The sequence below is a fragment of the Elephantulus edwardii genome, unplaced genomic scaffold (assembly GCF_000299155.1).
Source record: "Elephantulus edwardii isolate Elephantulus edwardi_28Jun2011 unplaced genomic scaffold, EleEdw1.0 scaffold00063, whole genome shotgun sequence".
NCBI classification, from domain to species: domain Eukaryota; kingdom Metazoa; phylum Chordata; class Mammalia; order Macroscelidea; family Macroscelididae; genus Elephantulus; species Elephantulus edwardii.
In genome coordinates, this window is record NW_006399813.1 from 1,450,914 (window position 1) to 1,467,930 (window position 17,017).

Sequence of the window (17,017 nt, forward strand, 5' to 3'; positions counted from 1 at the left end):
GTAAGCCGTCAAAAACAAGTCAGCAAAGATTAGTCTTGCTCTCATTTTACAGCTGAGGATGCAAAGTAACAAGCTCAGGGATGCACAGCAAGGAAGCAGAGGAACTTGGGTTCAAATCCAGCCCTGGAAAGTTTAGATTGCATTTGAGCTTTCTCTTGGATGGGGCAGAGGTGGAGCACCAGATCTTCCTGGACCTCTCTGGTTGGCTGTTCCCGCAGCGTCCACCTCCCACGGCACAGGGCCTGTTCCAGGCAGCCAATGGGAAAGGAAGCCTGACCACAACCTCCATGCCAACAAACCAGTGGGGAGTTCTTCCTAGTATTCCACCTCAATCTCACCAGCTGCAGTAGATAGGGGGATTAACAGTACCACGTCAGAAGGAAAGAAAGTGTTTTCTCAATATCCTTCTCTGCCTGCTTACTTCTCCCTCAGATCCCACATCTGGGGAGAAATTCTTGGTTGCTTCCCCTGCTGGCAGGGACCCAAATTCTCTGACTCAAACGCAGGGTGTGCAAAGCGAGCTGGGAGGCACCAGAGCACAGGAGTGAACAAACTTGTGGGTGTCTGCAGCTCTTGCCGGCTGGCCTTCCCAGTACCTCCCCCTGCCCCAGCTCCTCTCTGTAAGGTGAGAGACCTGGGTTTTTCACCCTGTGTTAAAACAGCTTTCTGGCTTCCATCCAGTCTTCACTCTGTAAACAGTGGACGGTGGACTTGATTGGTGGATTTCAAGTCATTTTTAGCAATAAAAATTTTTTCTAAGTTAATTCTTTGGCTGAAAGTCAAAATATAAAACAGATTAAAAACAGAGCCACTCAAGTTGATGCAGGACTGAGTTGGGGGCTATCCACTCAATCACCTCCCCAAGAGAGGAGGACACAACAGGAAGGGGAGGAGCTTCCAGGGGGCAAAATTTGAAAACTGTGTTAGGAGATTTCTGAGGACCTGTTTCAGATTACGTATTCCATGACTTTAAAGTTCCTAGAGCCTATTATTTCTCTTAGAATGCTTGTTGTTATGTGTTGTCGAGTCATCTAAGAATCATAATGACCCTATGAACAACCACCCCTCACCGTCTCTGACACACTTGACCCTATTGTCACAGCCATTGTGCCATTCCATCTCATCCAGGGTCTTCACCTCCTGCGTGGAACTTCTAGTCTTCCAAGGAGAAGGACTTAAGATGCTAGGGATGGTTTTCTCATGGTGTAAGCGGTAAACTTGGGGCCAGAGAGGTTAATGGTTTTCTCTAACAAGCCGAATGTACGTCCTACCAGGATGATTCAACCTTTCCAGAAAAGGCTAAACACATCAAAGGCTGGATCTGGCCAGGGGATAAAAGCCTCCCTCAGCCCTTGTTACTCCCTCAACTGCTGGGCATAAGCAAATAGGAGCAGTCTGGCCAACTCTAGCTGCAGAGACAAGTCATTTGGTTTCTGAGACTCAAGGAACTAACGGTCTCCTGTATCTCCTTCCCTAGGCGAGTCAGCCACCTAGACCATGAGGTCATCCCTCTGCTGGCTCCTCCCACTTGTCATCTTGGCCTACGTGACACAAGGCCGGCCAACAAAGCGGCCGAAAATCAAACCCAGACCCAGGCCCAGACCAACACCCCGCTTTCCCAGGCCTGCTGAGCCCTTGGAACCCACGGACCTGCCTCCCCCGCTTCCCCCAGGTCCTCCATCCATCTTCCCTGACTGTCCCCGAGAATGCTACTGCCCCTATGATTTCCCATCAGCCCTCTACTGTGACAGCCGCAACCTGCGCAAGGTCCCTGTCATTCCATCCCGAATCCATTACCTCTATCTCCAGAACAACTTCATCTCCGAGCTCCCGCTCGAGTCCTTCAAGAATGCTTCGGGTCTGAGGTGGATCAACCTGGACAACAACCGGATCCGCAAGGTAGATCAGAGGGTGCTGGAGAAACTGCCCAGCCTGGTTTTCCTCTACATGGAGAAGAACCAGCTGGAAGAGGTTCCCTCCGCCCTGCCCAAGAACCTGGAGCAGCTGAGGCTGAGCCAGAACCAGATCTCCAAAATCCCTCCCGGGGTCTTCAGTAAGCTGGAGAATCTACTGCTCTTGGATCTTCAACACAACAGATTGAGCGATGCCGTCTTAAAGCCGGACACCTTCCAGGGCCTCAAGAACCTTATGCAGCTCAACCTGGCCCACAACATCCTGAGAAAGATGCCACCCAAGGTGCCCGCTCTTCACCAGCTCTTCTTGGACAGCAACAGGATTGAGACCATCCCTAATGGTTACTTCAAGGGTTTCCCCAACCTTGCCTTCATCCGGCTTAACTACAACAAGCTGTCAGACAGGGGACTCCCCAAGAACTCCTTTAACCTCTCCAACCTGCTGGTGCTCCACCTGTCACACAACCAGATCAGCAATGTGCCTGCCATTAACAACAAGCTGGAGCACCTGTACCTGAACAACAATTCCATCGAGAGTGAGTGGGGCGGGGCTTCGGCATGGGGGGGGGGCCCTTCGTGATGGGCGGGGCCTCTGCATGGGGCGGGGCCGCTGAGTGGGGCGGGGCTTCGCAGTGGGTCGAGGCAAAAAGCTCCTCCTTCGGTAACAGATGTCCGCTCATACCTGGGCCCTTCCACTTAGTGTCTGTGTCCTTGAAAAGCTCTTTCCCACTCTGTGCAGTGCCCTGATGTATAATAGGAGAATGGTTATATAATGTCTTCTGCCACAAAGCTGATGTAAGGACTTCACAGTTTAGACTGTAGAAAGTGTCTGAAACACCCCCAGCACCAGTGCCAATTAAGTCAATCTCAGCTCATGGCCACCTTGGCAGGGTCAGAGTAGAACTCTGCTCCATCAGGCTTTCAAGGGCTGTTTTTTCAGCAGTAGAATTCCAGGCCTCTCTTCCAAGGCACCTCTCGATGGACTTGGTTCCCAGGTTGTTAGAAGCTCAACGCTTAACCATTTACACCAGGAGATGCACTGCCAACCCAAAGGTTGGTGGTTCTAATCCACCAGCTACTTCATAGGAGGAAAATGGACCGCCTTTTCCCGTATAATCCACTGCCTCTGAAAATTCAGTTACGAGCTGATACCAACTCAATAGTTACCACAACAAGGACTCCTAAAACAACTTCTGCCATGCCTGGCAGGCAATCAGTAAGGGAAGCATATTCCCTTCTTTATCCCTCACCCTTTCTTCTCTTTGCCATTCAGATCTATCATGTTAGATGGACATGAAACATACTGGACATTCTCCTAAGAGCAGAAGGAGACATCTGAGCATGCCCCCTGAGACACCTGGGGTTTGCATGCTGCAGAAGCTGACAGTGGTGGGAGACAGTTGTGTCACAACTCCGAATCTAGATTTTTAAAGAGACTGTGAAAGATACGCAGAAATCTGCCTAATCAGAGCAGGCACATGGTAAAAACATGTCAGCCAGGAAGTAAGACTGCATGCTAATGCTTTCTGAATCTGTCTGGAACACTGTTATCTAGTCTTCTAAGTCAGTGATTTAGAGGAGAGCTTGCCTAAGCCACATTTGCTAATCTGATCTTCCATGGATCATGGGGATGACACAGGGCCTGGCAGTGTTTCATTCCACTGTAGATGGAGTTTCTCAATGGCAGCTATGAACAACAAAAAAAGGAAAACATTCACAGATGATAAACAAGACAAGAGCTGGGGTGAAGGGGGGAGCTTAACAGTATAAGTTGGGCCCAGGAGAGGGAAGTGGGGGACAGAGCTCTGCTACAGGGCTCTGCTCCAAACCACCATGTCAGCTCTGAGCAGAGCTTCAGTCGAAGAGTTTAGAAGCTGAGGAAAGGAAGTAGTATCTGGTCCTTAAGCAAAAGTAGGGCTTCAACAACAGAAAAGAAGACAAGCATGAAACAGAACAGAAATGATTCCTCAAGCAATACTAGAAATTCCAAGTTTCCTCACCAAAGGAAGGAGAAGGAGATGGTCAAAGTGCCCCCAATTATCAAACAAATGGGTGCAGGAGCGGATCTCTTCCGGATGTGGAAGCAGATCTCTTCATGAGTCTGAGATAATTATAAAAGTGGGAGAGGATTTCTTTAAATTCTGAGATAAATGAATTAGGAAAGGAGAGAAGCTGCTTAATGTTACCCTGCAGGTAGTAAATTGACAGAACACGCTACCCACAGGAAATTGTGTGGGCTGAAAATGTAGCTAGAAAGGAGAGTCTGATTCCTCAGGGGCTGACAGGACTTTACAGGACTGAAGAAGACCAGGGTGTTCAGGGGACATCGCTAACCTCTGAAGGGCAGGTCAAGAGGCTTCCCACTCCCATCTTTCTGCATCTACCCCAGTTGTTCACTATCACTCAAGACTTCTGTCTCCCACGACAAGGCTCTTTCTGCTTCTCCAATAATGAAGATGAGACACTGGTGGCTCAGTGAGCAAATTCTCGCCTTTAGTGCAGGAGACTGTGGTTCAAATCCCAGCCGACGAGCCTCGTGTGCTGCCACCACCTCAGTGGTGGCTTTTGTGTTGCTGTCATGCTCCGTAGATTTCCACAGAGGTTCAAGGTTACAGTGAACTAACTGAGTATGGCCTGGCTCTCTACTTCTGAAATGAGCCGATGAACACCCAAAGCTCCAAACAATGTACTCCACCCCTAGTCCCAGGGATGACGTGGGTCTGGCAGTATTTCATCACAATGTGTTGGGGACTCCCAGGGCAGCTATGTTGTTGTGTACCACAGAGTCAGAGCTGACCCATAGGTGACCCTCTGGCAGGTTTTCAGAAGCAGTTAATTGCACGGGAGGCAATGGCAGCTATAGACCCCGAAAAAGGGAAATAAGTCACAGATGATAAATGGAGACAAGATTATGGGAAGGAGAGAAAAGTTTAATTTAAAGAAATATGTGAACCTAGCCAGCATCTTCTAAGAGATAAAGAAGAAAAAAGAATCTCAGGTCCATGGACACTCAAGGACAGGCTCTTCATGGCCACAGGTCCTTTGTATAACCTCCAAAGCCTCCTTTTCTTCCTCCTTCATCTTTATTTCAGTTAAAATCCAAATGTGTAAAATCTCACCTCATTCATTCTTTTCCTGCACACGGCAGTTAGGATCATCTTTCTACACTATAAACCTAATCTCTCATCTCCTGCTCAATACCATTCCACAGTCTAGAGACTGAAGGGAAATAGTGGAGAGTCAATCAACATTTGACCACACCTTCCCTTTGCAGCTTCTTTTCCCCAGTGATGCTATTGCACAGTTAACTACTCCCAGGTTCTGCCTAGAGTTATTTTGCCTCCACACCTTCATTCAAGCAGGTCATTCAATCAGCACACCCCTCTCCAGGTCTCCAGCTGTTGTCATTCTGCCTACTCTTGAAGGCTCAGTTCAGAGTTGACTTCCTCCACGATTATCCCCAGAGTCTTTCCAAAAACAAGCATTGTTGATCTACTCCAACTTCACTCATTTTACAAATCAGTACACTAAGCTTAGAGATTAGGGTGACTCATGGGCACACAGTCACACATTCTGGAAGTCAGCCAGGTCCAGAGACGAGAACTCTGTTCTTCTTAGTCTCAGCTGTGCCCCCATTTTCCACCCTCATCCTTTGTCTCCTGCCCCATTCTGTCCTGACCAGGCCATTTTGTTGCTGACCTCTCTTCTTTTTTTCTCTGCAGAAATCAATGGGACCCAGATTTGCCCCAACAACCTGGTTGCCTTCCATGACTTCTCCTCAGATCTAGAGAACGTACCACACTTGCGCTACCTGCGCCTGGACGGGAACTACCTGAAGCCGCCCATCCCTCTGGACCTCATGATGTGCTTCCGCCTCCTGCAGTCGGTGGTCATTTAGGCTCCCATCCACCCCAGCATTGCCTTTGGATCAGACTTGAATGTTGGTGGCTCAGGCCTCTGAGCCCACCACTGGCTCTCTCCAGCTCCATTTCTTGCTCCCAGCTTTGCCTTTCTTAACCCACCTTGCTGAAGCAGGCGAAAACCGTATACTTTATTACATCCCCTTCCCCCAGTGTTTAAAGGGAGATTTCCAAGTTTACTTGGTCCAGCCCAACTAAAAAAGACCCACTGCACCCAAAACTTCCAGCCTTATATGGTCTCCCTTTACCCGAGAAGGCTAGATGTGTGTCTGAAGGCTTTAGATCCCCTTTTCTCTTTCTCACTCATCTCTCCAGGATAAATTGGGGTCATGAACTGGCATCTGGATCTCGGTCCTAACCATGTCAAGCAGAAGACGGTCATGAGTAGCCTAGAGGTGAGGCCCAGAAAGCCTGTTGGAGACTCCCCCATCATGGGCAGCTCTGGCTCAAAGAAGTGGAGAAACCCAAGCTGCTTCCACCAAGGATCCCTTCTTCCAAAACTACTCCACCACCCCATACCCTAGCAAGACATTGGCTCTGACATCTGCTAGCCTGCATCTCCCAAAAGGAAGTGTGTGGGAATGGGTAGGTGGAGGTGAGGGTTCCCCACAGGGCTGGAACCCGGTCATCACTTGAAAGCAATGAGCTAAGCACACCTCCCTTTTTGTCCAAGGTGAACACAAACATCCATGCTCCTGGCCAGGCTTCCATATGATAAGAGTAAGAGGAGAAAGGAAACTCAAAGGAAAAGAATGGCTCAAGGAGCTAGGAACCAGCAGGGTGAGAGAGGAAGTGGGAGTGAGAGCCTCAGGCTGGACCGCATGGGTATGGATTCACCCTGCAGGCTCCCCTTATGCACCCACAAGAGGCCTGGTACCCTGGGGAACGCAGTGTTCACAGTGAGGACACACAGCCAACAGCCGCACCCTCAGCATCTGCTCTCCATCAGTGCGGATGGCTCAGGCCTTTCCACCTCAAGGGAGGAGGCTCCTAAGAAATGGAGAAGAAGGGGTGGAGCACCTGGAAATCTCCCAGAAGCCTCTTCCATCATTTGCAAATTGGCCTCTACCTCACTCGTCAGTGACACCTAGTGGCTCGTAGAGGTACAGCTGGTTCGGTCTTCGAACTCTGCCATGTGGGTGATTTTCTGAGGTCCAGGACGTCAGGTTCTCGCTTGGAAGACTATGGATTTTCTTTGTTATCTAATGTCAAAGGGCACAAGGTATGGAGGTCTTCATCTAGGGGCTGATTCTCAGCACAAGTGGATACCAAGGGGAACCCAGCTGAGGATGACTTGTTTGCTGTCAACTCCTCCATCTCTGTAAACAGGAGGGTGGAGAAGAGGCTCCTCCCAGGCCTCTCCACTGCCCATGCTCACATCTGTGGTTCCACACCGCAAGACATCTCTAATGCAGAACAAGTCCTAGATCATACCCTTTCCTGGCAGTAATTTATTCCCCGTGTGGACCGTCCCTTCTTCAGAGCCTCACCCACCCACCTGCTTGGCTCAGATGAGCAGTTTGGCAGGTCTCCAAGCTGCTTCACCGCCTTCACCCCTGCTGTCCCACCACAGCCCCCTGTGCTGGTACGTTGAGGGAACCGGGGAGGATGCTCTAGATATGAGTACACAACAGGATGAAAAGACGTCCAGAGGTTTTAAAAACACTGGATTAAGCTAGGTCCCGAGCTTCAGGAAGTCCCTATTATCTCAGTCTCCCCTTTCTCTTGTGCTGATCTCCAATCAGCAGGGCCCTCTCATTGGCTCCTGCTTTTGCCACGCTCCTGTACTACTGCCTCGTTCTTCTGCGCTGCAGCTGGTTTCTCCAAGGCTCCTGCTTAAAGTCAGTATTCTTTCGTGGCTGTAAGCAACCTGGTGCTATGGCCTGGATAAGCCCCCATCTGCACCTTATTCGCACTTCACAACCTCAGCCCCTTCGAAGAGGCCATCAGGGGAGCACCGTGTCCCCCAGAGAAGAGGCACCCCCTGCTCCTGCAAACCAGAACGGATCAAATCACATCATCCTATCGCTCCCATCTAAAATGTGCCTTTTCGCGCCCGTGCTCCCTGCAGCTATAGGCCAGAGGTGATTAGAGTTCAGCTGGTTTTGTGGCACCCCTCATTTTTCTCTTGGGGTTCCCTGGGACTTAAGGCAGCCTCCTCCTCCTGGCACAGGCTCACCCTCAGTGCTGTCACCATCTCTATACGCATGCGCACAGCTGGTGTGTATGTGTATCTGTGCGCATATGTAGTTCCTCTTCAAGACCATGTTAACCTGGTGGAACAAGGTTTCCATTTCAACATGCTTCACGGCAGAGGGAATAAAATAACATGAAACATGCCCCGCTTGAATCTGGCAATGGGAGCAGATTAAGAATAGCATTGTAAAATCATCCTCCCACCCACCCCTCTACACATACACCTCTCATTTGCTCCAAAGGATGGGTTCTATTCTTTCTAAAATGATTGTGAAATCTTTTCTTAGTAAATTTCCCCTAAAACTCAGAACCTTCATGGAAAAATCAGTTCTTACCCTGAGTCAGACACTTGAAGTACTCAAGTCCTGGGTGTTTTTCCAACCTAGAGATTGTGAGGGTCCCCCAAATGCTCAATGGTGAACCAGCAATGGTTCTCAAGTCTGGCTAGACTTAAAGGCCCCAATGCTTCATTGCAAGCCTTCGTGGCATACTGGTTAAGGAACCTGGCCGCTAATCCAAAGATCACAGGACAAGGATGCTTCTATCAAAGATTCATAACCTTGCAAACCGAACAGTCAGTTACATTCCACCCTACAGAGTTTCTGTAGGTCAGAATCAATTCAATGGCACTGGATTTAAAGGACTCTATTAGCAGTTCTGATGGCACAGTAGTTAAAATGCTCTGCTATTAATTGAAAGGTTGGCAGTTTGGACCCACCAGCTGCTCCAAGGGAGAATGACGTTGCAGTCGGCTTCGGTAAAGATTTACCACCTTGGGAACTTTATGGGGCTGTTCCACACTGTCCTGCAGGGTCTTTATGAGTCAGAACCAATTCACTGGCAGTGGGTTTGGTTTTGAAATGACTCTACTTCTAGCAGCAAAGAGGCCACTGGTGGTCTGCTGCAGTGGGGCTATGCAAAATGTCACCATCGGATTCACCTACAAAATGGAACAAAAGTCACAAATGAGACAGTCACCAAGCCACCAAGTGAAGTTTCTGGACTAGCAGGGAGAGAGAAAGGGTCGGGCGGTGGGGGAGAATACCAGGGAAGAACAGTGTCAAGGAAAGAGAACAGAACTGAGTCATCCAAATGGCCTAGAGGCCTGCAGGCATCCACAGAAGGGTGAGAGGGTGAGGTCAGGTGACCTGGCTCTTAAGTGAGAAGAGTTTTCCAGAAGCAAGATTGTCCTCTCACCCCACACTCCCTTCTCTAGGATGAAGACAGCCCAGTGAGGCCCCCACCACTCCCACCCACCCACAAAGCACCTGCTTCCACCCAGTGCTGCAAGTGGATCCTGATTGTGCACAGGTTACTGGCTGATGATTCAAGTTTGCACCCGTCCAGCCTGTGCTCTTTAGTAATTCATAGCTTGGTAAAGGGAGAAATGCACACATTCCATGGCTGCAGTGCTTGCTGTAACGGGTGCACAGGGCATGGAGGAGAGGGGCTGGTGGGACGGAGAAAGGCTTTGGTCATGTGAGCCGGATCTTAGAGATGAATCAAGACTTTAGGGATGAATCTTGGGCATGAATCAAGATCTTGCCAGGAGAGCAAAGGAGGAAAAAGAGACAGAGAGAGAGAGAGAGAGAGAGAGAGAGAGAGAGAGAGAGAGCAAGCAATGAGTGAAGAGGTGGAAGAGCTCGGAGCATTCAGCCCACGTTGTGTACATGTGTGTGCATGCGTGCCTGTGAGTGGCTGAGAAAGAGGACTGGGTTGTCAGTGTAGGGTTGTGTTACATGACTATGAATCCTCAACAGAGAATGAGTAGTCCAAACAGCAAGATTTTCCACCCCCATCCTACTCACTTACCACCTTCAATGAAGGGCAAGGGGAGCTCTGGTGGCCTAGTGGCAAGAAGCTGCACTGCAATCCCAGAGGAACATGGTTTGGATCCACCAGCTGCTCTGCAGGAATAGGATGCAAATTACTGCCTCCCGTGCAAATTACTGCCTCTGAAAACCCACTGGAGGGTCAGCTATGGTTCTATTCTAACTGGATGGCCCACAACAAAAACAACCACACACCCCCTAACAAAAGGGACATCAGAGTCAGCTGTCCAGACTTCTGTCCACACCACCTGCCACCTCCATCCCCTCATCATGTCCTGTGCTTCTCCCAGTGAGAGATTAGGATTCTAATGTCTCCCCCACATCTTTTACCAGGAGGCTCTTCGGGGCTGAGCTGTCTGAAAGAACAGTGTGGTGAGGAGGCTGGCTCCCACACAGGTCACACACACATTATCTGTGGACCCTCCCTGGAATCCATGAGAACTAGAGCATGTGAGCTGCGAGTGTGTGAGGGTGTGAGAAGGAGTCGGGAGAGAGCCTTGGATGTGGCACCTCTGTCCAAGGTGGCTTGTCGCCAGGAGGTGAGTGGGAGCAGGTGCCTGCATGGCAGTGAGGCTGGCTGTCAGCGTGTGTGGGAGGACTGATTGCTGGGCAGGGGGCATGGGACCGAGGAGCAGAGCAGGAGGGAGCTTGTGAGTTGCCAGGAAAGGAGGGAGAGAGCGTGGGAGCAGGCGGCAGGGAGAATGAATGAAAAGCGGCATTTGCACCCCACTCTGGGGAATAACTGGCATGGGATGGGAGGTGGAGGCGTCCCCAGGACAGGCCGGCTGTGGGGGCGGAGGAGCAGGAACACAGCACCTCCTCAAACACCATCTGCCGCCCAGGCGCCCTTCTGGCTCTGGGGCACTCCCTCCACTCAGCAGAAACCCCCCTGAGATCTCCCCCTGGCCAGGGCTTGCCATGGCACAAGAACATGCTCTGCTCAGGTGGCCAGGTCCTCGAGCCAGGGCAAGCCCCTTCCCATACCAGCTGGTGCCCCACAAACACTGCAGGCCCAGCACTGGCCCTTGGGCCAGGCAGTCAGATCTGCCCCCTCACCTGGTGTGCCAGAGCAGAGCAGAGTCTGCCAAGGCCATCTGTTCTGAAAACACAGAAGCTCAAGAACCCAGAGATGAGGTGAGAAGAGGTGGGTCACATGAGGAAGAGCAAACCCGCTGGCTGCAGGGTCTGAAGATCTAGATACTGGCCCTGGCTCTGAGCGACCTTGGGCAAGTCACCTCTGTTTGGGCCTTGTTGCTTCATTTGTATACTAAGGGGCTTGGACTCGGTCTTTTGAAGGTTTCTGTGCTTGGGTTCAGTGCCTGGTCAGTGGGAGGAGCATCACTGAGAAGCATGGATAGAATCTAGGAGGGGGGGCTGGGCGGGCTGGCAGAATTCTGATTAAGACAGCTTTAGCCATCACTTTCTGCCTTGAGCAAGGACACGATCTTATCTGAGGCGCCAGGGGAAACCGAGTCTCTCCTGACAGATGGGTTTGTCATGGCTCTGAGGGTCAGCAGGGGCAATGCTTGTTAGTCTCTTGAGTAGATATACTCACAGTATAGCTTCAGAGATCTCTGAAGAGGAACTCCTTTCCATGCCCCAAGCTCTACTCTCTCCTTTTTCTTCATTCCTATCAGATTCAGAGATGGGCAACTTCCTCGGGTGCAATTTGTAGTCTCTGAGGGTCAGCTTTGAGTCAGTTACAACTAGATGGCACATAACAACAATAACAACTGGTAGTCCAGTGGGTAAGGAGTTATGTCACCCACCCAAAGGCAAGCAGTTTGAATCCACACTCTGCTCCCAGGAGAAAGATGGATAATCTCCTGTGGTGCCATTTACTGCCTTAGAAATCCATGGAAGGTCATTATGTGTCCATTACAACTCAGTAACAAGCAATAAGGTTGTTTACAGGTTGTTTTTTTTAAAAGTATTTTAAACTTCTATTCAATTATTGCCAGGTTTGCTCTGGCACACACTTTTTAAATTTCCCATCTCCTTCCCCTCCTTATGTGATGTTAATGTATTTTACCCCGAGACACAGTTGAGATCAGGAAAGCCCTTATTCAGCTCATGTCACAATTAAGATTTTTTGTTTTATGAAATTTAGAGAGTTTCATGGATCTTTCTCATGATCATCACTTGTGAATTTGAAGTTGGCTTTCAAAGGGTACCCCGTTCCATCCCCATCAGATCTTTGGAGCTGCCTTCTCTACTGGTGGCTTTTGTTCAGTCATGCTTCCCTATACCTGAGGCTCTAAGTGGTAGGCCGGTGGGGCTGGACAGTTCCTCAGTTCAGCTTCTTATTTCTGGGTTCCCTCTATGAGGCTGAATCTGTCTTGGAGAGAGTGAGACCAAGTTTCTCCCTGGAGGCAACGAGTTTGATGTTCCATCTCACATACTTTGAGCATGTGGCCAGGAGAGAGTGATCGTTGGAGGGTGGAGGAACAGTGCAGAAGAGGAAGAGCCCAGATGAGATAGATTGTTACAGTAACTAGGGCAATGGAGGTTGGTGTGTCAGATTCAGTGAGACTGGCTCAGGACAGGGCAGGCTTCAGAGCTGCTGTACATAGGATCGTTATGGGTCGCAGAGGTCTCAATGGCACATAACAACAACAACAGCATGAAGCTGAAGCCCATCGCTCTCTGGAGCGGAGGATAAGAGCTGGAGCATCTCACTTCTCTGAGGACAGAATGGGTGGGAGCTGGAGAAGGAAGGCATCCTGGTGATTGTTAGATGCTGTGGAGGTGCCTGCCCTGACCTTGAATTCCCAGGCACAAAGGAACAAAAATGCTGCAAACCCCCTCTCCTTTCTCCATAACTGGAAGCAAACTTCTGAGGGTGGGAACTGGCTGCCCCCTCAAAGGCATTGGCTGTGGGTGAGCCAGGAAAAAGGAAAAGAGTGTGGGAGAGGGCAAGCTGGAACAAAAAGAGGTCACAAGCAGTGGAAAAGAGAATGAGGAGGGGTGGTGGGAGGGACAGAAAGAATCCCCAACCTGGGTTAAAAAAATGGATTGGAGACCCCCTGAGGAGGGAGGGGGGACAGCTGGACAAGGGGAAGAAGGAAAGTCTGACTGTTCGCACCTGCCTTGGCCATCCTTATCCTCCCCTAGGCTCCCCCATCCCCATCCTCCTCTATCCAGGCCCCCCACCAGATGATCGGGTCCCTGCTGCTCTGGAAGCAGTGACGCTCTATTTGGAACAATATAGAGGTGAAGTTCAATGGGTGGAGGCCTGAGATTCATTGATATGCAAGTGAGTGATGGAGGTGGGAAGGGATCAGGCTGGAAAAACAACCACCTCTGGCTGAAAATTTGGAAGGGACTACGGGTGAGGATAATAGACTCTGTTTTAGGAATAATTTGTTTTTCTTCAAGGTTATGCAATTTAGACTGGGGTAAAGCCTATGAGTTAAAAAAAAACCCTAGTGATTTTAGGGTTAGAATCAACCAAAGACATGGGGGCCATCTGTATCAGAAAGCAGACACTGATATGTGTGGAAAGCCTGCCTCCCTGCCCCCAGCAACCTAATTACTCTTTCAGGCACATGTTGTCGTTGTTACATACTGTTGAGTCACAATTGACCCAAAGCTGATCCTACAGAAGGTTTTCAGAGGCAGTTAATCACATCTTTCTCCCTTGGGGCAGTTGGGGGATCCAACCAAGTGCCTTCAGGCACTTGTTGTTGTTATGTACCATTGAGTTGCCTGCAACTCATAGCAACCCTATGTACAGCAGTTCTGAACCCTGCTCTATCTTGAGCCAATTTCATTGTCTTTGGCACACCTATCCCCATCGAGGGTCTTCTTCTCCTGTGCTGTCCCTCCACCCTTCTAACCATAATGTCCCCCTCCAACATCTGGTTCCTCCTTGCAACATGCCCAAAGTATGTGAGAAGGAGCTTCAAAATCCTTACCTTCAAAGAACAGACTGGTTTTACCCTCTCCAGGACAGACCTGTTTGTTCTCCTAGCAGTCTGTAGTATATTCAGTACACTTCTCCAGCACAACTCAAAGGCATCAATTCTATCATGCTTAGTCATTGTCCAGCGCTCTGAAACATAGCAAGTAATTGTGGAAGCCATGGCCTAGATCAGGTGCACCTTAATCTTCAGAATGGCACCATTGTACTTCAGTACTTTGAAGAAGTCTCTGACAGCAGCTTTTTCCCAGTGCAATTCATCTTTTGATTTCCTGGATGCCAGTACTAAAAGTGTTGATGTGGAGCCAACAAGCTGAAGCTATAAACAAGCTCAATCTCCTCTCCATCTAACATGATGCTGCCAATTGGTCCATTGGTGAGAATCTGTTTTCTTGATGTTGAGCTTATATCCATATTGAAGATTGCAGTCCTCGACCCTCTGCAGCAAATGCCTCAAGTCCTCCTCAGTTTCAGCAGGCAGGGTGCAGGTTGTTGGTAAGTCTTCCTCCAATCCTGATGCCACATTCATCTTCATAAAGCCCAGCCTCCTGAATGATCTGTTCAATGACCCAGGAAGCATCAATAGAAAGAAGGTGGAAGGAGTACACAGAGTCACTAAGCCAAAAAGAATCGGCTAACACAAAAGAATTTCAAAAAACACCATATGATCAAGACCCTATGGTGATGAAAGAGGAAGTGTAAGCTGCACTGAAGGAATTAGCAAAAAACAAGGCTTCGGGAATTGCTGGCATACTAATTGACATATTTCAACAAACAGATGCTGCCCTGGATGTGCTCACTAGGTTGTACCAAGAAATCTGGAGGAAAACTACCTGGCTGACTGGAAGAGTTCCATATTTATTCCCATTCCAAAAAAGAGTGACCCAGCAAAGTGTAGAAATTAACAAACATTATCATTAATATCACATGCGTCAGTATGGATGATGAAGAGATTGAGATAGTTAACAGTTTTAGTTTGCTTGGCTCCACAGTCAACACTCTTGGTAACAGCAGCCAGGAAATCAGGAGACGAATTGCATTGGGCAAGTCAGCTGTGAGGGACCGCTCAAGAGTACTGAAGAGCAACAATGTCAGGCTGGAGACTAAGGTGTGCCTGATCCAGGCTATAGTCTTTGCAATTACATTCTATGCATCGGAGAGTTGGACTATGACTAGGGATGACAGAAAGATAATTGATGCCTTTGAGTTAAGGTGCTGGAGAAGAGTGTTGGATATACCATGGACTGCTAAGAGAACAAACAGGTTTGCCCTGGAGAGGGTGAAGCTGGATTGCTCCTTGGAGTCAAGGACTCCGAAGCTTCGTCTGACATACTTTGGGCATGTTGCAAGGAGGGACTGGTTTTTGGAGAGGGACATCATGTTTGGGAGAGTGGAGGGACGGCGCAGGAGAGGAAGACCCTCAATGAGATGGATCAGTTCTGTGAGTGGAGTGGTAGGAATGAATGTGTTTGAGACAGCGAGGTTGGCACAGGTTTGAACGGCGTTTAGGGCTCTTGTACATAGGGTCATTATGAGTCGCAAGCGACTCAATAGCACATAACAACAAAAAAAAGATTCTGCTGAAAATTATCCCAAAATGAATGGAGCAGCACATCAGCAAACTACCAGATGTACACGCTGGTTTCAGAAGAAGCCATGGCCTTTGGGACATTATAGCCAATGTGAGATGGATCTTAGCTGAAAGCAGAGAGTACCAGAGGAATGTCTATTTATGTTTCATTGACTATGCAAAGGCTTTATTTGACTGTGTGGATTGCAACAAACTGTGGCTAACTTTGAGAAGAATGAAAGTCCCAGAACACTTGATTGTGCTTATGCAAAACCTATACTTGGACCAGGAGACAGTCATCAGAACAGAACAAGGGAACACCGCATGGTTAAAATTAGGAAAGGTGTATGCCAGGGATGCATCGTGTCTCCATACCTTTTCAATCTATCTCTTACTACTAGCGACTGCCCAAAGCAATGGGTTGGAATTAGAACCACCCACAAAACTCATGACATCTTCTCAATACACACACACACACACACACACACACACACACACACACACACGTGCATACAACCTTACCTCAGGGGCACACCTCCTTTCTGGGGAGCCAGGCCTGTCCCTTTGGGACATACCTCTTCTAATAAATCTATCTTTACTTTTTACTTTCACTTCTGCCTCTTTACCTTTCTTATCAGCTTCATGTCTAACTATGGCCTTAGCCTACACTCTCCAGCTAGCAACTCCAACAAGGCCTCAGCTACCCCGGGACAGTTTTGAACAAGACTCTTAGAAAAGAGTTGAGAGAGAGAGGGAGAGAGAAAGAAGCTGGTTCCAAGTAGTGAACAGGCCTTTACTGAGTAGACTGACAGGGACACCAAGCAACTGAGTGCAGAGAACAGAATGGCATGCAGGTGGGCAAAGATAGTTTCTTCTTATAGAGGCTGTTAAGGAGATTTAGAGAAGTTGGTAATTTGCTCAGGAATCCTGCCAGAATGTGATTGGGTCCAGGGTCCAATTAGGCTCTGGCTATCTAGATGACTTTGCCAGGATAGGACCTTATCGGGCCTCCTCAAAGTAAGGTCAAGGTCAGGCCTTGGGCTAAGTGCTTGGGATGGACAGGGAACTGCAATATTCTTCCTCCAAAGACCAACAACAGTCTTCCTAAAGACCTTACCCTGTACACTAAAATCGGGTCCTCTAAGGGCCCCCTCCCACACCACACACTAAAGGCTCTTTCCCAAGGGCCTCTGAAATACCTGTACGTTGAGTTACCTCAGTAGCTTGGGCACTGTCCCCTCCAGTCTCTCCCTCTGGCTTAATTCTTTAACAGGGAGAAGCAAGTGAAACCAAGGCATTGAACCCATGGTAACAGTGGCACAGTAACAAAAGCACTCAGCTATCTTCCCAAAGGTTGGTGGCTTGAACCTACCAGTAGCTCCCTGGGATCCTTAGTAATGCTAAGGTGAAGTTCTATTCTGTTCTACAGGGTATTGATGAGTTAGAATTTGTGTCCATGGCAATGAGTTTAAAGATTTTTTTTAATTTTATGGCCATTAAGATGAAGAGACTCCTCTTACTATTGTTATTATTATTATTTTATTGTTATGCGACATTGAGAATCGATTCCTAGCTAACCCTACAGGCAGTAAGTCACATGAGAGGAGATTGTCCATCCTTCTCCTGTGGAGCAGCTGGTGGACTAGAACTGCCTGCCTCTTTGT

The 17,017-nt window shown here is 48.9% G+C and overlaps 1 protein-coding gene across 1 annotated transcript; it reads left to right on the forward strand.

The window, feature by feature from the left end:
• Positions 1-1,493: 1,493 nt before the first annotated feature.
• Positions 1,494-5,811, forward strand: PRELP (proline/arginine-rich end leucine-rich repeat protein). Its single transcript, XM_006887888.1, has 2 exons — positions 1,494-2,449; positions 5,636-5,811. The coding sequence occupies exons 1-2, from the start codon at positions 1,498-1,500 to the stop codon at positions 5,809-5,811; spliced, it is 1,128 nt and encodes a 375-aa protein (XP_006887950.1). The 5' UTR covers positions 1,494-1,497.
• The last annotated feature ends 11,206 nt before the right edge of the window (positions 5,812-17,017 follow it).

What these genes read in the sequence shown, in the direction of transcription:
- PRELP (XM_006887888.1), top strand. Translation starts at nt 1,498, where the DNA reads ATGAGGTCATCCCTCTGCTGGCTCCTCCCACTTGTCATCTTGGCCTAC. An exon ending in GAACAACAATTCCATCGAGA is followed by an intron (nt 2,450 to 5,635) that starts GTGAGTGGGGCG and finishes TTTTCTCTGCAG; the next exon opens with AAATCAATGGGACCCAGATT.